The 21,541-nt window shown below is 39.6% G+C and overlaps 1 protein-coding gene across 3 annotated transcripts in view; it reads right to left on the reverse strand.

Moving 5' to 3' along the window:
• The window catches only part of SUGCT (succinyl-CoA:glutarate-CoA transferase), a 768,109-nt gene that overhangs the window by 92,978 nt on the left and 653,590 nt on the right, over window positions 1-21,541 (reverse strand). For all 3 annotated transcript variants that reach the window (XM_055590750.1, XM_055590749.1, XM_055590751.1), the window contains one exon: window positions 17,446-17,509. In XM_055590750.1, the coding sequence (XP_055446725.1) occupies window positions 17,446-17,509 (64 nt within the window). The remainder of the gene's footprint in view (window positions 1-17,445; window positions 17,510-21,541) is intronic.

Here is a 21,541-nt window from a genome sequence, read left to right on the forward strand (position 1 = left end):
TTCTAAAGTTCATTTATTCTTTAGTCTCAAATATTTAAATGGATGATGTGAAGGCCTAAAAGTAAGTTGGTTACTTTTTATTTCAAGGGAAACACACAGTTTTGGGGTTTCTTTTTTTTACAAAAACATCCTGCCCTCAAAAGCATCTGGATCCCAGGCAGAGGGTTTGGGGAATGACTGAATGCAAAGAGCCCAAGAATTATCTTCAAGCAATGTTTGGTTTAGTGTTTTGTTGTTGTTGTTGTTGTTTTAGTGAAAAGGATCCAGTGTCATAGAAAATATCTTGTTATTTCAACTAGAATAACTACCTTTGGTTTGGAGTTCTTATAGCTTTAAGACTAATGTGTTTTAAATAACACCTTTTTTTTTTTTTTTTGGCCTTACTAGATAATTTCACAATTCAAGATGTAGGAAAATAGACCAGGAAGAATATTGTTTGTCATTCAGTGCAAATGAAGAGGCATTCATTGTTAAAACTCGTTGGATCTCCAATGCCAAATATGGAGTAAGCTGTCATACTTTCTGAAGACTCAGAGATCCTACTGCTATCTGCAGGCAAAAAAAGACTGAGAAACACCAAGGTGCCATTTTGATTATAATTTGAGCTACCATGAGAACAAAGAACTTCTAAAATTCATATGATATATTTACAAAACAGAAATGGAGTCATACACGTAGAAAACAAATTTATGTTTACCAAGGGGGAAGGGGGAAAGGGATAAATTGTGAGAATAATTGTGAGAATGACATATAAACACACTACTGTATATAAAATATATAGATAAATAATAAGGAATGAGGTTCCTGACATTGTACACCTGACAGGGATCAAAACCATCCCCATGGAAAAGAAATGCAAAAAAGCAAAATGGCTCTCTGGGAGGCCTTATAAATAGCTGGGAAAACAAGAGAAGCTAAAAGCAAAGGAGAAAAGGAAAGATATAAACATCTGAATGCAGAGTCAGAAAGAATAGAAAGAAGAGATAAGAAAGCCTTCCTCAGCGATCAATGCAAAGAAATAGAGGAAAACAACAGAATGGGAAAGACTAGAGATCTCTTCAAGAAAATTAGAGATACCAGGGGAACATTTCATGCAAAGATGGGCTCGATAAAGGACAGAAATGGTATGGACCTAACAGAAGCAGAAGATATTAAGAAGAGGTGGCAAGAATACACAGAAGAACTGTACAAAAAAGATCTTCACAACCCAGATAATCACGATGGTGTGATCACTGACCTAGAGCCAGACATCCTGGAATGTGAAGTCAAGTGGGCCTTAGAAAGCATCACTACGAACAAAGCCAGTGGAGGTGATAGAATTCCAGTTGAGCTCTTTCAAATCCTGAAAGATGATACTGTGAAAGTGCTGCACTCAATATGCCAGCAAATTTGGAAAACTCAGCAGTGGCCACAGGACTGGAAAAGATCAGTTTTCATTCCAATCCCAAAGAAAGGCAATGCCAAAGAATGCTCAAACTACCGCACAATTGCACTCATCTCACATGCTAGTAAAGTAATGCTCAAAATTCTCCAAGCCAGGCTTCAGCAATACGTGAACTGTGAAATTCCTGATGTTCACGCTGGTTTTAGAAAAGGCAGAGGAACCAGAGATCAAGTTGCCAACATCCGTTGGATCATGGAAAAAGCAAGAGTTCCAGAAAAACATCCATTTCTGCTTTATTGACTATGCCAAAGCCTTTGACTGGGTGGATCACAATAAACTGTGGAAAATTCTGAAAGAGATGGGACTACCAGACCATCTGACCTGCCTCTTGAGAAATCTGTATGCAGGTTAGGAAGCAACAGTTAGAACTGGACATGGAACAACAGACTGGTTCCAAATAGGAAAAGGAGTATATCAAGGCTGTATCTTGTCACCCTGTTTATTTAACTTGTATGCAGAGTACATCATGAGAAACGCTGGGCTGGAAGAAGCACAAGCTGGAATCAAGATTGCCGGCAGAAATATCAATAACCTCAGATATGCAGATGACACCACCCTTATGGCAGAAAGTGAAGAGGAACTCAAAAGCCTCTTGATGAAAGTGAAAGTGGAGAGTGAAAATGTTGGCTTAAAGCTCAACATTCAGAAAACGAAGATCATGGCATCTGGTCCCATCACTTCATGGGAAATAGATGGGGAAACAGTGGAAACAGTGTCAGACTTTATTTTTGGGGGCTCCAAAATCACCGCAGATGGTGACTGCAGCCATGAAATTAAAAGACGCTTACTCCTTGGAAGGAAAGTTATGACCAACCCTGATAGCATATTCAAAAGCAGAGACATGACTTTGCCAACAAAGGTCCATCTAGTCAAGGCTATGGTTTTTCCTGTAGTCATGTATGGATGTGAGAGTTGGACTGTGAAGAAGGCTGAGAGCCAAAGAATTGATGGTTTTGAACTGTGGTGTTGGAGAAGACTCTTGCGAGTCCCTTGGACTGCAAGGAGATCCAACCAGTCCATTCTGAAGGAAATCAGCCCTGGGTGTTCTTTGGAAGGAATGATGCTAAAGCTGAAACTGCAGTACTTTGGCCACCTCATGCGAAGAGTTGACTCATTGGAAAAGACTCTGATGCTGGGAGGGATTGGGGGCAGGAGGAAAAGGGGATGAGATGGCTGGATGGCATCACCGACTCGATGGATGTGAGTTTGAGTGAACTCGGGGAGATGGTGATGGACAGGGAGGCCTGGCGTGCTGTGATTCATGGGGTCGCAAAGAGTCGGACACGACTGAGCAACTGAACTGAATAAGGACCTAATGTATAGCACAGGGAACTCTTCTCAATGTTCTGTAATGATCTACATGGGAAAAGAATCTTAATAGGACTGCATATAAGTATACTTATAATTGATTCACTTTACTGTACAGCTGGCACTAGTGATAAAGAGCCTGCCTGTCAAAGCGAGAGGCAAAAGATGCAGTTTGATCTCTGGGTTGGAAAGATCCCCTGGAGAAGGGAATGACAACCCACTCCAGTGTTCTTGCCTGGAAAATCCCAAGGACAGGAGTCTGGTGGGCTACAGTCCAGGGGGTCACCAAGAGTCAGACATGACTGACACAGCTTAGCACACAGCGCACTGTACACCTGAAACTAACAGCATTGTAAATCAACTACACTCCAGTAGTAATTTAAAAACAAATAAAATTGGAACAATAGAGAACGATGAGCCTGCAGCACCACCAAGGAGAAGTTCTCTCCTCTGAAAGAGCATGCTGCAACAGCCTGTAGTCTGATCTGGAGACGTGGGCAAGAGTCCGGGCAGTAGCCATGCTCCTGTCCATGAAACTGGCAGGTCGCCTTGGACTCCAGGCCACAGGGGAGGGAAATAGGCCTGGGGTTGCCTCCTCCGGAAGCACTCACGGGGTAGATGCCTTAACAGATTCAATTCAGTGAAATGCCTCCAATTAAATTTAATTTAAAAATACAATCTTCAGGATTATATTGTTTTGCTTTGAAAGCCTACTCCACCCTACTCTCTTGAAGGATTCCAGAAGAATTGTTTAGGTAACTTACTTTTTTAAAACCTTCCTGTCAGACCTGGTTTTTCCATCAGTCCTAATACACCATTTATATTTTTTTAAGAAAAGAAGAAAGCATTATAAAGATAGCCAAACAAGATGATATATATCATCTCTGCTAAGGTCCTGCTATGGAACTGAATTCCTTAGGTTTGAAATGCGTTCCATGAATGCAAAAGACATAAGCAGTCAGGCCTGATGGCTAAAAAAGGAGAATGAGGTAACAGTAACATTGATGGCTGTTTGTCTCAAATGTCCTATAAATAGGAATGTGAAATTAATTTTTTTTTTCAGCCTACATTCTATTGAAGGAAAATACCCTTGTAGTAAGCTGAGGTAAGGTGTTTAATAGAGAAAAAATAACATCGGAATTGTCATTTCCATGCTTGTAATTTGGGAACTTCTTAACTGAAACAAACAGGATACCAAGGTGCATATTTCCTGTAAAACTCCTGAGTACAGGATGACTCTTTGGTGGGGGGAGCAGATAAATCTACTGGATTTATCTCCCCCTGCTGTATGTGTGCTGCAGGACAGTTGGAAGAGGGCTTACACGAGGCCTGCTATTGTAACAGCTGGTGGCTTTGGCATTTTCGTATAAACATGCAAGCCGAAGAGAAATTTCTGCTTTCTAATTGGCCCCGTTTCCCCTTTCCTGGGACATTCCACAATGCCACCAACAATGAAGTGCTCAGAAAGGAGGAATCATTTCTGTTTATGTGAAAATAAATCTAAACTCTGCAAGGCAAGGGAAGAAATAACAAAAAAGCTTCAAAGACAACACAGAGAAGTTATAATCAAATCTGGATGCTGTTTCTGAGATCTGACGGAGCTCTTCCATACACCAGCTCTGCATGTGCCGGGAGCTAGGACCAACTACCTTCCAGCCCTGTCTGCTCCATTCACTGCGTAGCCCCGGCCAAGCTGTTTGCTGAAGCTGAGCCACGGCCCTGCCTGGGTTAAGCATGGATAATGCTCCTGTGACTACCTGCTCTCAAACAGAAGCAAACTGTTTCATTCTCAGAGGTGCTTCCTATATACTAAGCCATTGGTCTCAAGTTTATAAAAGTGATGATCAAAAATGCCTTCAGGAGGCAGCATAGCATCGCAATAAGAGGGCATGGATTTTTGAGTCACTCACAATTGAATGCAAACTCACTGCCACTTACTGGTTGTGTGACCTCGGTCATGTTATTTAATTTCTCTGAGGCTCAGTTTGCTCATCTGTAAAATGGGGATACCAACATCTCTCTGAGTGGCAATAGAAAGATTAGAATCTGTTATATGAAAAGCACTTAATGCAGAGTCAAAAGTGTTAGCAAGTTTCATCACCTGCTCTTGATGGTAACTATCCTTATTACTCACTGGAAAAGACCCTGATGCTGGGAAAGATTGAGGGCAGAAGAAGAGGACGACAGAGGAGGAAATGGTTGCATGGCATCACTGACTCAATGGACATGAGTTTGAGCAAACTCCAGGGGATAGTGAAGGACAGGGAAGCCTGGCGTGCTGCACTCCATGGGGTTGAAGTGAGTTGGACATGACTTAGCAACGGAACAACAATCCTTATTACATTTTACATCACAAAGTGTATCTCCACACACAGTGTAACATAATGCATAGATTTTCTGTGATTCTAACCAGCAAGGATATTGCTATAATTCAGTTTAAGGGAAAACACGTGTAGAGTCTTGAAGCAATCCTAAATGTTGTGACCAGTTCACAACATCCTGGAGCAAATTAAATATTGTGCTCTATTCTTCGATATCTGCTTCTAAGAAACATGAAAATGTGTGCATCCTTTTTAAAGGAAAAAAAAAAGCTTGGTTGACACCAGGATATAGGAAAGAAAAGTTTCATCCTGAATCTTTACCCAAATAACTCCACTGACTTCCCTTTGATGGCAGTCAAATCATCCTTAGTGGTAAATACTGTTTCTCTAATAGACTTCAAATCCAGCTTTCCTTTTGGTGCTTAAAGCCTGTTTCTTCTCATTTGCCACATTAGGCAATTAATTGGGTATTTATAGGCAGCTATCATATACCCCGCTGTCATCGCTACTCAGTCATACATCTTAAATTCTCCACATCTTGTACTTAAACCCTACCCTTAATCACCTCATCATCTTTGTCACATTTTAAAATTTTCCTTCCACTTAATCAACTCCATTTTCTAAGTGAGAGTATGAACCATTGTGCAGGATTCTACTAATGTAGCTTTCCTGAGGCTCAATGAAGAGAAAGTATTTTCTTCTTAAGCAATTTCCTTAGATCCCAGGATAGTTTCTGCTTCTAGTGCAAGAGCATCACCTTGGGAGCTGTTTTTGATCTGCACTTCGGTGTTGCCCTCAATCCATTTCCATTATTAATGCCTTGGAAAGAGGTGCTCATGAGTGGGAGCTGAGCCAACTTGGAGTGAAGCACTCCCTCCCCAAATACAGCCACTGGACCACCCAAACACCCACACTCCTGGTGGATTCTCTCCTGCCCAGTGTTCATAGGTGTTCAGACCTCATAGGGAAAAGAAACCCCTCCTGATATTCCTCACGCCTTCCTTGGTCCCTTGAGCTAAGAAACAAGAAAAATTCTTATCCTCAGAAGATGGGCAGCTTTCTATTTTGGCTGTCTCACCCTTTGTTAGTGTCAACTAGCTAATTTTTCTAGTGAATGACCATTACAATCTGTTCCATGTGGCTCCAAGATACACATGTTCTCAGTGTGGTGACCCACAACATGCTTTTCCATGGGATCTTAGTAAGAGTTCTGGAAAGAAAAGGGCTCCATTGTCAAATAAGTTAGGGAAACTTGACATCTCCCTCTTAAAGACTCAAAGCTATCTTAGAATGTTAATGGATCTGAGAAACGTCTAAGTAAAGAAAATCCACAGACCTTTGTTTAAGGCAGCTTCCCAAACTTGTTGGGACAAGAGTCATTTCTTGGTGAGATATCTATGAAGACTTCAAGAAAGTAGTTTCTGCAGAGTGTATTTTGGAAATGCTGCACCATATTGTGGTTTTCCTCTCATTTTCCCTAAACAAGCTGTTACGTTCTTGTCTATGATCTCTGAATCCCTCTTTTCACCTGAGTGATCTGTCTAGCACAAGGCTGTTTTTGGAGGACACGCTCACATGGCTGTGGTATCTACTGACTCTGCAGACAACATATTTATCCAAGAGCTCCAAAGCTGGAAGATAAAGGGGCTGGTTTGGCCCAACACACAACTGGCAGTGAGAGTCCCAGGATTTCCATATTGCCACTGTGACTCACCTGATTGGTCACTGCCAAATGCCTCATTACACAAGCTCCTTGTCAGTCAGCACTTGGCACAGAGTAGATGGTAGAGAAATGTTTGTTCAACAAAAGTTGAACAAATCAAAAAGCAAATTAAAAAAAAACTCTATCTCTTTAGAGAAATATGCATGATTCTTCCAATGTTCCATGTTTGAAAAATAACTAATCGTGTGGCTCGTTTTATTTTCCCCCAAGAGTCATGGCTACTGTAGATACTGCTCTGAGTTTATTGATTATCTATGATAATCATAGATAATCATAGATAATCATAGATAATCAATAAACTTCCACTTACTCCTACTCACTGAGCCTTTAGCATGTGTTATTATTTAATTATCGTAAGTGAAGAAGTGCTTGATCTTCATATAACAGAGAAGACAGATGTTATTGAGACAGATTAGGAAAGCTGTCTAGTGTCTCCAACCATTTCTTGTAGAGCTGGGTTTGTACTCAGATTCCCCTGATGAAGCCCAAACACACTCCACTCTATACCACACATGTACAACACATGCAAATGGGAAAACAGCCTAGAAGTTAGCTAATTTTTTCTAGCAATCCTGTATTTTATTGCAATAATATATGTAACATAAAGTGTATCATTTCCACCTTTTTTCATATGTGTGCAATTCTGTGGCATTAAGTACATTCACACTGTTGTAACCATTACCACCATCCATCCCCAGAACTTTCCCATCTTCCCCAACCAAGACTCTTTATCCATTAAACCCTAATTCTCCATTCCTCCCCACCTAGTCCTGGGCAACAACCTTTCTCCTTTCTGTCTCTATGAACTTAACTACTCTAAGTCTCTCATATAAGTGGAATCATACAGAATTTGTCACCATTTTTTTTTTTTTTTTTTGGCCTCACCGTGTGGCATGGGGGATCTTGGTTCCCCAACCAGGGATTGAACCTGTGCTCCATGCAGTGGAAGCATGGAGTCTTATTCACTGGACCATCAGGTGGTGGGGGCGGGGGGTAATCACTAAGTTGTGTCTGACTCTTGAGACCCTGTGGACTGTAGCCTGCCAGGCTCCTCTGTCCATACTGGAGTAGGTTGCCATTTCCTTCTCCAGTGAATCTTCCTGACCCAGGGATTGAACCCCAGTCTCCTGCATTGCAGGCAGAACCACCAGGGAAGTCCCTAATTTTTAAATTCTTGCTCTGGCCATAGTATCAACCACTCACTTGAAAACAAATCATGGTAACATTCTTATATCAACACAACACTGTTTGCAGGTTAATTAAAGTTGCTCGAAGGGAATTGGCTTGAACTTGGAAACAAAACCAGCCGCCAGTCAGCAAGAAGAAATCTGCCCATGTAGCAAGGACAGATCACTGCAAAGATGAGAAATCTGGGTAAGTCAAGGTGGCAGCTTAGCACCGTGGGTCTTTTGATAACTGAAATGTGCATATATTTCCCAAACATTTCTCTTTTTCTCCCCCTTTCAAACTGCTTTTCTGTTAATGTGTGAAAATAGTACAACTTGAGGGAAATGTAATCCACATGTTTTGGTGCATTTACACTTATATGCTCTTGAGAATACTGAAATGGCCTAACAATGTATTTGCTAGTGGACCTTTTTTCATAGAAACATAATAATAGACTAAAAAACAAACTTAATCCCTAAAGGAGGGAAGCTCAATCTAAGTTTAAATTACTGAAATTTAAACATTCTTAAACACATTTCCAAGCTCATCTTTAAATGAAACTTGTAAAATATATTAATCAGTCTTTAGACTAGAGACTAAAGTTGTAAGATAAAAAAATTCAATAACTGGTTCAACTTTCTTTTTTGGCTCAACTTTAGGAGACAGTAGGAAATGGGAAAAAAGAGGACAGATTTCAGACATGTTCAGACCTGGATTCCAATTGCTGCTGTAACACTTAGTAAATCTCAATTTTCTCATCCCATAAAATGGACATAATAATGTATGGCTTACAGAATTTTTCTAGAGCTTAAATAAATCATATGCACAAACAACTCATCTATATAGTACATATAGACAAGGCATACATTCCTCTGTTTCAAATTTGAATGGTCCACATGCAATGATGTTATTAAAATCTATTCACAAAAGGCATTTATATGCACCAATGTAAATTATATTTTTCTTTTAAACTAAAAGAATGCAAAGATCAATCCCATGAAAGCAAGAAAAGGCACTAAAAGGTCAAGTCAGTTACTTAAGGTCACATATTAACTTTAAGGCCCAGCAACAAAGAGAAAGCAGTTCATTACAAGTTTATGGGATGTAAACTGTTGAGGATATTTTTTTAAATCTATGTAGGGTTGTATTTCTCTTTCTGTGGCTAAAGCATCTTGGTGCTTTTATTTTACCATATACTCTTCTGAAATCTCCCCAGATGTCTCGTACTTTTTCTTAATTTTTAAGTTAATTAAAACTAGGTGTTTTTTTTTTTTTTGCTTGTTTGAAAAACATAATTTCTAGCAATAAGCTGGAATGTAGAGTTCATAGGAACAGTTTCAATAGACACGGGGTTCTGAGGAGGTCTAACAGGTCAGCCACTTGGAGCGTTACACAGCCACCGTGACTTACATGATGTTCTGATGAAGGACAAGTTGGAAAGCACTTCAAGGTCCCTCATGCCTCCTCCTCTAGGCAGTGCCCTAATCTCAGTCAAAGGATGAGCCCAGGGACACAGTGATGGCTCATGCCATGCCAGATAAAGATATGACTGCTGGGAGATAGGGTTCCATAAAAGTCAGTACACAGTTAACACAGAAGACAGCCTTCACTTCTGCTGAAAAGGAGACAAGCAATGAACCTCACAGACCCAGTTCAATGCCAATAAATCCATAAAGTTGGAAGGTGATGGCATAAGTGGGATATTGCAAATGACCCACTGGTTAGGTTTAACTATCTGAAGGGTTTATCTAAGGTGTTTTGTTTTTTATTTTGATGTGGACCATATTTAAAGTGTTTATTGAATTTGTTACAATATTGCTTCTATGTTTTGTATTTTTGGGCACAAGGCATGTGGGATCTTAGCTCTGGACCAGGAATTGAATTTGCATCCCCTCCACTGGGAGGCAAAAGTCTTAACCACCAGGACCTCCAGGCAAGTCCCCTGAAAGTTCTTATTTAACCCTTTCACTACCATTTCTTTGCCTCCACCAACACTTCTTATTAGTATTTACAGTTCAGTGTGTGCCTAGTCAAAATTCAACTATAATCTTTTTAAATCAAAAGGTGGTTTACTCTACTGATATTTTTTTTTTATGTTTAAGTCTTCTTAACAGAATTAATCTTGACATCTTAAGGAAACGGATTTAAGGAGAACAATTTTCCCACGGCATTCAGCCCAACTGCCATCTTTTCATGGACCATAGAGTTTCTACCTGGCAATGCTGAAGGAGCACCAAGCCTTTCCTCTTTCAGAGAGAACTAAAGTCACCTTCTCCAGTCGGAAATAAACCTGGCAATGAGGTCAAGCAACTTCTCTACCCTGAAGCCCACTTGGAGGCAAAGTTAATGTCACTTCTTAATTATCCAAGTTAACTCCACAACACGGAAGTCCAAATTGAAAGATAATTTCAAGCCTTGTGCATTTAGTTATTACTTAGTGTCTGATTTTACTCCTCCAACCAATGTACATGTGTCACATGCATGTCCTGTGCTTAGTCGTTCAGTCGTGCCTGACTCTTAGTGACTCCATGGACTGCAGCCCACAAGGGTCCTCTGTCCATGGGATTTCCCGTGCAAGAATACTGGGGTGGGTAGCCATTCCCTTCTCCAGGGTATCTTCCCGATCCATGGATGGAAGCCAGGTCTCCTGCATTGCAGGTGGATTCTTTACCATCTCAGTCACCAGGGAAGCCCAATTCACATGCCTCAATTCAGTTCAGTTGAGTTGCTCAGTTCTGGCTGACTCTTTGAGACCCATGACTAATTACATTTAATTAATTTATTCTTGAAAGATCTATCATAAATTCAGTATTTAAATTTGATCCAGAAAAAGACTTCTCTGAGTACCCAATGAAAGTTGAAAGTAGCAATTGCAGCAAGGACTCAAGAATTGACCCCTGAAAATGTCTGTTTCAACTTTCAAGACAAAGATAACAAAACTTGCTGTACTATCAGCGAAACTTCCACTTTCCCTGTGGTTTTGATTTATGCCTTTATTTTGCTTTGATTTCTAGATTTGTTTCAACATTCAGTGGTCAACTCAGATGATGTCAAATACACCTCTAACCTCAAGGATCATTCCATACAGTGACACTTGAGAAAACACCCCAATGTAGAAGTCCAATTAAGTAGGTATCTGGGAAAATTCTTTAGCCATATTTGGAAATATGAATTTCTAATCGTGAAAATAACTGTGCACCCCAGAACTTCATTGATAACTTAGGACTAATTTGTAACATGAATTTCTGGTCCTTTAGTCAGATTCACTTATCTTAGTGTCAGGGTTGATGAGGATGGTTGAAGAGTAACAACTGAGATCTTGGCCACTTTCCCGGTTCTGAATAACAGGAACGTAAATTCCCTGAGCATGAAAGTCCAGCTCTCACGAAATATTTCTTCCTCACAGCACAGATAAGCATCGTTGATGGAGATCCCTAAGTTATATCAGCGACAGTAACTTGGCTCTTAGGGCTTCTCCAGTTCCTGATGGAAAGACATTCCTGGGGATGCTATTTCCTCCTCCTGTTTCCTCCCTGCTCTCGTAGGAAGGAAAGTCACTCTAGCTATTCATTTCTCACTGAATGGTAATAATGTCTAAGACCTTGCCTCACTGTATCGGGACTTCCAGAGAAGGCTGCAGGCACTCAACGTCAAATCATCTGAGAATACGCTGATTTATTTAGCTCTCAGGGCATTGCCATGGGTTAAGAGTTTAATCAAGTTAAAACTAATTGAGGGCTTTGGGAAGTACCATGGCTAGTCTATTTGAAAACCCACTTCCCTGCCAGCTTTCTCTCATGCTGTTAACACACTGTAGAACCTTCTTCTCATCTTTGTCCTCTTTTTTACAGCTTAGCCCTGGTCCCCGAAGGAGTATGTTCTTTCTAGAAGATAGATTATACACTATACACAATGTGAAAACTTTACATACTCTTCCTGTTGTCATCTAAAAGATTTTCCTACCTGGAAGAAATAACACCTCACCTTTCACTCTCAGATTGGTTTTACTTAGGATTCCTTATAAGGACCAACATATTTAAACTTTACGGAGGAATATAAGCTGAAACTTTTGTTCCTCTTTGTCTTTTTCCCTAGTAAGATTTGTGACAACTTTTCCCCACGGCTGTTATCCATTATAGTAATTTAACTAAACTTTGAGGATTTGTGATTTCTGAAACATCATCTAATTTTCTCTGTAAAGGGAAGATAGAAAGCTAGAAGTAAGTTTTTAAAAGCAAGTTAAAGCCTTGTATAGCACAGAAGAGGAAGATTTGTAACTGGCAAGATACTAGGTGGTCACTCCAATTAATATATGTACTTCAAACTGGAAACAAACTAAGGACGTAAAATAAATCTCTTTCAGGTAGCTGGCATAGGTAGCCAATCGGTTCATAAAAAACGCATACTGCTTTAAATTGTCAAAAGTCATTTTAGTTATTTTTCATCTAATAGTTGTTTATCCTAATCATCATCCAGAAAACATCTGTTAAGTACTACCTTGGAATAAAAGGTGTTAAAATGACAGTGTCTTTGCCCTTCAGGAGCTTACAAAAGAAAGATGTTTCAGATCATCACTTATTAAAAAAAAAGTCTTGCAAGACATTCAGAAATACGGTATGTTTGATCATCAAATAAAGACGTACATTCAAATTCTAAAAAAGTAGCCATAAAATCCAAATGTCAATACTCCGATAATTTGGTTTGAGCTACATTAATTCATAACTCCAAGAGATGGTGAAGGACAGGGAAGCCAGGGGTGCTGCAGTCCAGGGAGTCACAGAGAGTCGACATGACTTAGTGACTAAACAACAACAACATTAATTCATAGCAATGACTGTTCTTCTTGCACCCAACGCCCACTAGCTAAAAAACTGTTGCAGTTTCCAAATATGAATATTAAAATACTATGAGGGAAAAAAAGTTAAGAAAATTTTATTTAAAAGAACTTGAAGCTGCTTTCTGAAAACAGACCAGGGGACCAGCAGACAAAGGTAAATCAATTTAAAATCATTTTGTAGGATAGAACACTGGTGCCTTCTCACACCTCAAATACTTCCCAGAAGTGCTATTAGAATCAAATAACGACCACGCACATTCACCAGGAGGTATTGGGAACAAGTTATGGTGAGAAACTTTAGAGTTATGTGTCAAATTGTATTTCAGTGACATCCTTTGAAGTTTGGAACTCAGCGCCAAGGCTGTTTTGGCACCTACACAGTACATGGAAGGACAATGTGTTCCTTTTTGGCTAAAAGGCCAGTAGCCAGTGGTAATCACAAGAAGATGAAAATGGAGAACGTGCTCAGTGGAAAGTGGCACTCCTTCCGTATGTGAGAACTAATGTAAGATCTTCCCACTAAAGTCACAAATAAGATGATGTTTATATGATGGCCTTTTACTGAGGAAATGCGGTATGAAACTTAATGTCCTTTTTTTCATTTCACTAATTAACAAATGAAATTTTTTTCAATTTCAAAGCTTAAAATTCAGGATATTAGAAGTTTTACAAAAAATTTTGGTGGTCTAGTGGTTGAGACTCCTTGCTTCCACTGCATGGGGCACAGGTTCAATCTTTGGTCAGGGAACTAAGATCCCAGATACCACGCAGTGTGGTCAAAAATTTTAAAAAAAGAAAAATAAAAATTTCCATGAAGTTAGAACCATTTTAGAAATCACACCTAAAAGCAGTCAATGAAAGCATCTGCCAAAAATAGGTTTGAGATTCTTCCCAAGCTCTTCCTCCAGGTCTCTCCCACCCCGCCGCTGCCACCACCCCACCCCCACCCTGCCTCCACGCACGGCTCAGGTAGTTGAGATGTGAGACCTCAGCCTAGATCTCCTTTACATTTTGACTTGTCTCTAATGTGATCATTACCTCCTCTTGAGGTGTTATTGTCCTGGCCTCTGGCTACCTCTCCAGGGTCACCTCTATTCCAGCCCTGTCTCAGTTCCTCCAGCACCTCGCTCAGCATCTCCACACCCCTCCCTTAGCCCACAGCAGTTTGGCCCAGCTGGCAACTGGTCATCAGTCAGATGTCTGTCTATATTCCACTTTCAGGGACAGCTTTCCTGACCTGCACTCTAGGCGAGGTCTCTCTCATCTGAGCTTTCAGATTATTCTGCTGTTGCCTCTGGTTCTCCGTGGAAATGCCCATCTCATTTTTCTCAATTTATTATTAAAAAAAAAATCCCTGGCAAACTGTAAGTTCCATGAGTGACTGGGCCTGTCCTGGGTACAACCTTACTAGCAGAATATCATAGAGTGTGTGGAACATGGTAGGCTTAGTGACTTGAGCTATGTTTGTGAATGTGGGTGTGTTTAAGGTTTTATCACTCAACCAGGGTACCTTAGTTAATTGTGAGCAAATTAGTAACTTGTGCCCAATGTGATGACATGTCTGTCACTAAACTAATGGTGAGCTAAAACTAACGACTACCCCACTCACTGGGGACTCACAGAACACCGGATGGCTCAAGTTGGGCAAAGAGAGGCATGATGCATTTTCTCATCTCTACTCCAATTAATAATCAGGTTTTTTCCTCTACTTTTATCTGTAAAATAGACTATAAAGGTCAAATGAGATAGTAGTTTAACAAACAATGTATGGAAAAAGAACACAAGTATTAGCAAAACTACAACTCACATTTACTGATAATTCATGAGCATTAACTAGTTAGCAAGCTTTAACTCTGACATGCATATACACAAACTAAATTTCATAATTGTTTACTAGAGATTGGAGGTAGTGGGAAATGATATGAAAAGATAGCATGTTACAATAGATATAAATTAATAAAGGAGACAGTTTGGACTATACTACTTGGTTTATTTTAATATGGATAATGCTTACAAATATTGGAACAATGTATTCAGTGCTGACAATAATGATTTAAGCAGCAAAAAGAAATTTTGAAGAGGTAAATAATTTCCCATCCCTGTAAGTTCCCAACATTGGTGGACTAGTAGTTTTAAGGTTTTAATCAATTAGCGTCTCCTATAGAGGACCTATAGGAGACCTATATTAGACCTATAGATTCTAATATGAGAATCTGAGGGAATGTTGTGGTTTTATACCTCTCTTTAAAAGGTGCCATAAATATTATTCTCCAAGAAACAAGTTTCTAGTAATGACTAAGACAGACAATCCTTCAAGCAAATAAGTGCAACGTATAGAAAATTCAGTACTGTTCACAAGAGGTTCACTAATAACAAAGGACATATAAATAGTTTTAATTATGATTGTCACTGTAAGTATAAAGATGCAGATATATATGTGAAACTGTAGAGCTACATTTAATGAATTAAAAAATGTGTCTCCACTGGCTAACTAGAAAACAGTGGAGCATAAAATCATTTTTAACTCTACTCACATTACCTGTTTTGGTAATATGGCATTGAGGCATTGTGGGAAAATCTGAGCTATTTCTATGGCATTCATGAGGTCTCCAATGAGGACATCCCTTACAAAGAAATGCAGAACTATCACTGATAAATAAAATCAATGAAAATAACAACCCACAGAAAAAAAATTTAATTGTTTACTGATAAATTCTCTTTGCATTTAATATCTCTTGTCCTATCTGAGTAGCCTCCCACTGAGACACACTGAATAGTAACTTTTTATCTGATGTCTGTGAGTGGAATTGCCTCTTCCCTTCATGGGGAGTCCAGATGTGCTGCTCTCAAAAGACACTCAGATACTAATTCCAAAAATAGTCTAAACACATGCATTCCACCTCAAGTCTGGGACCTCTTTTGTTGATAATTCTACAGAGAGAATATAAGATTAGTCAATAAGATAGACATAGCAACAAGATGCCTAGGTCCTATCAAAATTAAAGAAAAATAAAATTCTCCAAAAGGAGATTTAAAAGAGATTGCTGTACATCTGAGAATTTTATCAGCACATAATATACGCTCAATTATATAAATGAATAAGTAATTTTCTTAGCTTTTATCAACATGCTGTTTTTTTCACTACTTTTCTATAGCCCATAGCTGTGTTGGTGGTTTAGTTGCTAAGTCATGTCTGACTCTTGCGACCCCATGGACAGTAGCCTGCCAGGCTCCTCTGTCCATGGGATTTCCCAGGCAAGAATACTGTAGTGGGTTGCCATTTCCATCTCCAGAGAATCTTCCTGACCCAGCAATCTAACCCACATCCCCTGCATTGCAGGCGTATTCTTTACCACTGAGCCACCAGGGAAGTCCCATACCCAATAGCATTTCCCTGTTAATATGTGATCCCAATCTCTGATATACTTATACCTACTCTCTATCTTACTTACCTCCCTTAATTCAATATAATGTTCTGTATATTCTTGAATATCAGAATTTCCTCCAATATGCTTTATTCATCGTACTTCCCTCCTCTCATTCTTTTCGTTTGGCCAATGGCCATGTCTAATCTGTTCTGGGACATTTTTATCCAGCTGCTCCCAAATCTTATAATTAGATTATACCCCAAAACAACTTAATAATAGCAGTTATTCAACAAATGAGATCTGATACCTATAGAAGTAAACACTTATGCCATTTGACTGAGGTGACTGAGGGATTTGAGAAACACTCAAATTTCAAGCAAGGCAAACAGGATATAGTTTCAGGAAAACAATAACCAAAGTTATATTCTAACTAATTTTATCATTCTCTGTTAGAATTAAAGAAAAAATAAGGAATGATTTGTGCATAGTTTGGAAAGAAAGGGACTCAGTGGACAAGTACATGGAGGGGCTTTCCAGCAGTGGCCAGAACAGATACAGCAGATCTGAGGAATAGTAATTTCATGATTACTAGAGAAGTATGGTCTGTGGGGGCTGATGGGTTGATTGCAAGCTGTTGCTACAATTTGAATACTCTGAGAGTTAGGCCTGAGGCTTCCGGCTACTGGAAAGAGAACACTCCCTGGACCTGAAAAACTTGTCCATTTACCTTAAGGCCAAAATGTCTTCAGTGAGTCTGTTGGGTATAAGTCAACTTCTACAAATTCAATATATTCTGGACTTACTGAAAGCATTTGGTTTTTTGATCTCAACAAAGCTAAGATCCATACACTAAACCATAGTATGCGAAGAAAAAAAAAAAAAAATGCCCTGGCCTTGCTTGGACACCGCCTCTATGGTGACTGGCTTGTTTTCTCATTCTCATATGAGCCAAGTACAATTTGATAATATTTTCCACATCTATCGCCGTCTATTTGTTGGCAGTGATATACGACACTTATGTGAATCCATGATTCCACAGAATGGAGTTACGTAACACAAGTACTTTTTGTCATCCAGACAATCAGAGTGAAGACACAAGTCTATAGCCTTAGCAAACATGCTCGTGGGTATGATTCTAGGATTCCCCTTTTATCAAAAATAAAAAATCTGGATAATGTCTTTACAAGCTGTTTGGAGGCTCATAGGTTACATACAGATATCAGCACACGGAATAAATTTATGAAGAAAGGAGTTAAGAAAAATAAAGATTTTCAAACCTGGGACTGATATTTTCCCCACAGTTGGATGCTTCATCTCCATAATGAGGTCATTGTGTAACACCTAAAATGTAAAAAAAGAGAGAAAAATAACTTACAAAGTAAATTTATCTTCAATCTCAAGGGATGTGGAAAGATACCTATTCAATCCATTGAAAAAAATGATTACAAAACAGAGATTTTTGAAATATTAACTTGAAAGTATTTGAGGTTAAAATGTTTTCATTTTATATTAAACCAAGTGAAGCCAAAAAGAATTAGAAGACTCAAGGCCTAGCCAACTTCATTTTTATAGTCTTCTTAGTCTTAAAAATGTTATTTGCTCTTAAATACAGGGTGTGATTCCCCCCTTTCATCTATTTTTGATCCTCTAAATATTAAAGCTCAGCCTATTCCTCCATGACCTCAAGCAGGATTGGACCAAGGTCAACTGCAGAAAGACAGAATATGAGAGGAACCAGGACCTGAAACAGAGGAGCCTACTGTAGTACATATATGCTCCTAGAAATTTCTTCAGTGGAAGGTGTGGGCAGTCAGTCCAGTTTGAAAGGTGAATCAGAATATTCAGGAGGCCCAGGGACTACATAAAGTGGACAAATCAAAGCCACTGTGACAAGCCATGAGCAGAGCCAGCTGATAGGGAGCCCAGGTTAGAGTAGACCCTAGTCAGAGGCCTAAGCAGGAGACTGAAACCAAAGATGTTCTCAGTGGTCACAAGACCTTACTGATAAGACCAGGTTTTATAACTAGGACAAACTGAGAAAACTAGGGCAACTGAGAAAAAAAGCCAGAAACCCCATCCTGGAGGACTGATTCAATTTCATGCACTAGACCAAGATAGGTATTTGGTGTCTCATCAAGAAAGTGGGTCTTCCCAGATGGCACTAATAGTAAAGCACCCATCTGTCAATGCAGGAGACATAAGAGAAGCAGGGTCAACCCCTGGGTAGGGAAAATCCCCTGGAGGAGGGCATGGCAATCAACTCCAGTATTCTTAACTAGAGAATCCCAAGGACAGAGCCTGGTGGACTACAGTTCATAGGGTTGCAAAGAGTCAGACATGACTGAAGCGACTTAGCACAGCACACATCCAGAAAACAAAGTAGACTTGACCTCAGGGTTAAGAGTCAAGGCAGTTACTAGGACAGGGGTGTTCTATCAGAGCCCAACCAGCAGAAAGGTGGCTTGATGCTGAATCATTTGGCTACTCCCCTTCATGGATCACAGCCTATTGTGGCGAAGGGACTTGCATAATTCAATGAAGCTATGAGCCATGCCCTGCAGGATCATCCAAGACAGACAGGTCAGATCATAATGAAGAGTTCTGACAAAACCTGGTCCACTGGAGGAGGAAATTGCAAGTATTCTTGCCACGAGAACCCTATGAACAGTATGAAAAGGCAGAAAGATATGACACCAGAAGATGACTCCCCTGGGTTGGAAGGTATCCAATACGCTACTGGGGAATAGCAAAAGGCAATTACTTATAGTTCCAGAAAGAATGAAGCAGCTGGACCAAAGTGGAAATAACACTCAGTTGTGGAAGTGTCTGTGGTGAAAGTAAGGTTCAGTGCTGTAAAGAACAGTATTGCATAGGAACCTGGAATGTTAGGTCCACAAATCAAGGTAAATTGGACATAGTCAAGTAGGAGATGGCAAGATTGAACATCAACAACTTAGGAATCAGTGAACTAAAATGGACATAAATGGGCTACTTTAATTCAGATGACAGTTATATCTACTACTGTGGTCAAGAATTACTTAGAAGAAATGGAGTAGCCCTTGTAGTCAACAAAAGTCTGAAATGCAGTACTCAGGCACAGTCTCAAAAATGACAGAATGATCTCAGTTTGTTTCCAAGGCAAACCATTCAGCATCACAGTAATCCAAGTTTATGCCCCAACCACTGATGCCAAAGAAGCTGAAGTTGACTGGTTCCATGAAGGCCTACAACACTAGAACTAACACCAAAATTAAAAAAAAAAAAAAAAAAGATATCTTTTTCATCATAGGGGATTGGAATGCAAAAGAAGGAAGTCAGGAGATACCCTGAATAATATGCAAGTTTGGCTTTGGAGTACAAAATGAAGCAGGGCAAAGGCTCACAGTTTTGTCAAGGGAACACATTGGTCATAGCAAACACCCTTTCCCAACAATCCAAGAAATGACTCTACACATGGATATCACCAGATGGTCAAAACCAAAATCAGGTTGATTATGTCCTTTACAACCAAAGATTGAAAAGCTCTATACAGTTAGCCAAAACAAGAGCTGGAGCTGACCATGACTCAGATCATCAGCTCCTTATTGGAAAATTCAGGTTTAAATTTAAGGAAATAGGGAAAACCACTAAGTCATTCAGGTATGACCTAGATCAAATCTATTATGATTATACAGTGAAGGAGACAAATAGATTCAAGGGATTAGATCTGCTAGACAGTGTCTGAAGAACCATGGACAGAAGTTCATAACATTGTACAAGAGGCAGTGACCAAAACCATCCCAAAGAAGAAAGAATGCAAGAAGACAAAGTGGTTTTCTGAGGAGTCTTCACAAATAGCTGGGGGATGAAGAAAAGTGAAAGGCAAAGGAGAAAGGGCAAGATATACTCAACTCAAAGTAGAGTTCCAGGGAATAGCAAAGAGAGATAAAGCCTTCTTGAATGAAGAATGTGGAAAAAACAGAATGGGAAAGACTAGAGAGCTCTTCAAGAAAAGTGGAGGTATTAAGGGAACATTTCATGCAAGGATGGGCATGATAAAGGACAGGAATGGAAAGGACCCAGCAGAAGCAGAAGAGATAAAGAAGAGGTGGCAAGAAAACACAAAAGAAATATACCAAAAGGTCACAATGACCCAAATAACAATGATGGTGTGGTCAACTCAGAGCCATTCTGGAGCGTAAAGTAAAGTGGATCTTAGGAAGCATTACTACAAACAAGGCTAGTAAAGGTGATAGAATTCCAGCTGAGCTATTTCAAATCCTAAAAGATGCTATAAAAGCACTACATTCAATATGTCAGCAAATTTTGGAAAACGTCAGTGGCTACAGGACTGGAAAAGGTCAGTTTTCCAATCTCAAAGAAGGGCAATGCCAAAGAATGTTCAAACCACCAGGTAATTACATTCATTTCGCATGCTAGCAAGATTCTGCTCAAAATCCTTCAAGCTTGGCTTCAGCAGTACTTGAACCAAAAATTCCAGATGTGCAAGTTGAGTTTAGAAAGGCAGAGGAACCAGAAATCAAATTGCCAATATTCATTGGATCATGGATAAAGCAAGGGAATTCCAGAAAAACATCTAATTCTGCTTCATTGACTATGAACTTCCAGATGTTCAAGCTGGTTTTAGAAAAGGCAGAGGAGCCAGAGATCAAATTGCTAACATCTGCTGGATCATCGAAAAAGCAAGAGAGTTCCAGAAAAACGTTTATTTCTGTTTTATTGACTATGCCAAAGCATTTGACTGTGTGGATCACAATAAACTGTGGAAAATTCTTCAAGAGATGGGAATACCAGACTACCTGACCTGCCTCTTGAGAAACCTATATGCAGGTCAGGAAGCAACAGTTAGAACTGGACATGGAACAACAGACTGCTTCCAAATAGGAAAAGGAGTACGCCAAGGCTGTATATTGTCACCCTGCTGATTTAACTTCTATGCAGAGTACATCATGAGAAACGCTGGGCTGGAAGAAGCACAAGCTGGAATCAAGATTGCCAGGAGAAATATCAATAACCTCAGATATGCAGATGACACCACCCTTATGGCAGAAAGTGAAGAGGAATTAAAGACCCTCTTGATGAAAGTGAAAGAGAAAAGTGAAAACGTTGGCTTAAAGCTCAACATTCAGAAAACGAAGATCATGGCATCTGGTTCCATCACTTCATGGTAAATAGATGGGAAAACAGTGGAAACAGTGCCAGACTTTATCTTTTTGGGTTACAAAATCACTACAGATGGTGACTGCAGCCATGAAATTAAAAGATGCTTACTCCTTGGAAGAAAAGTTATGACTAACCTAGATAGCATATTCAAAAGCAGAGACATGACTTTGCCAACAAAGGTCCATTTAGTCAAGGCTATGGTTTTTCCAG

This window comes from Bubalus kerabau, chromosome 8, assembly GCF_029407905.1.
Source record: "Bubalus kerabau isolate K-KA32 ecotype Philippines breed swamp buffalo chromosome 8, PCC_UOA_SB_1v2, whole genome shotgun sequence".
Lineage (NCBI taxonomy): Eukaryota > Metazoa > Chordata > Mammalia > Artiodactyla > Bovidae > Bubalus > Bubalus kerabau.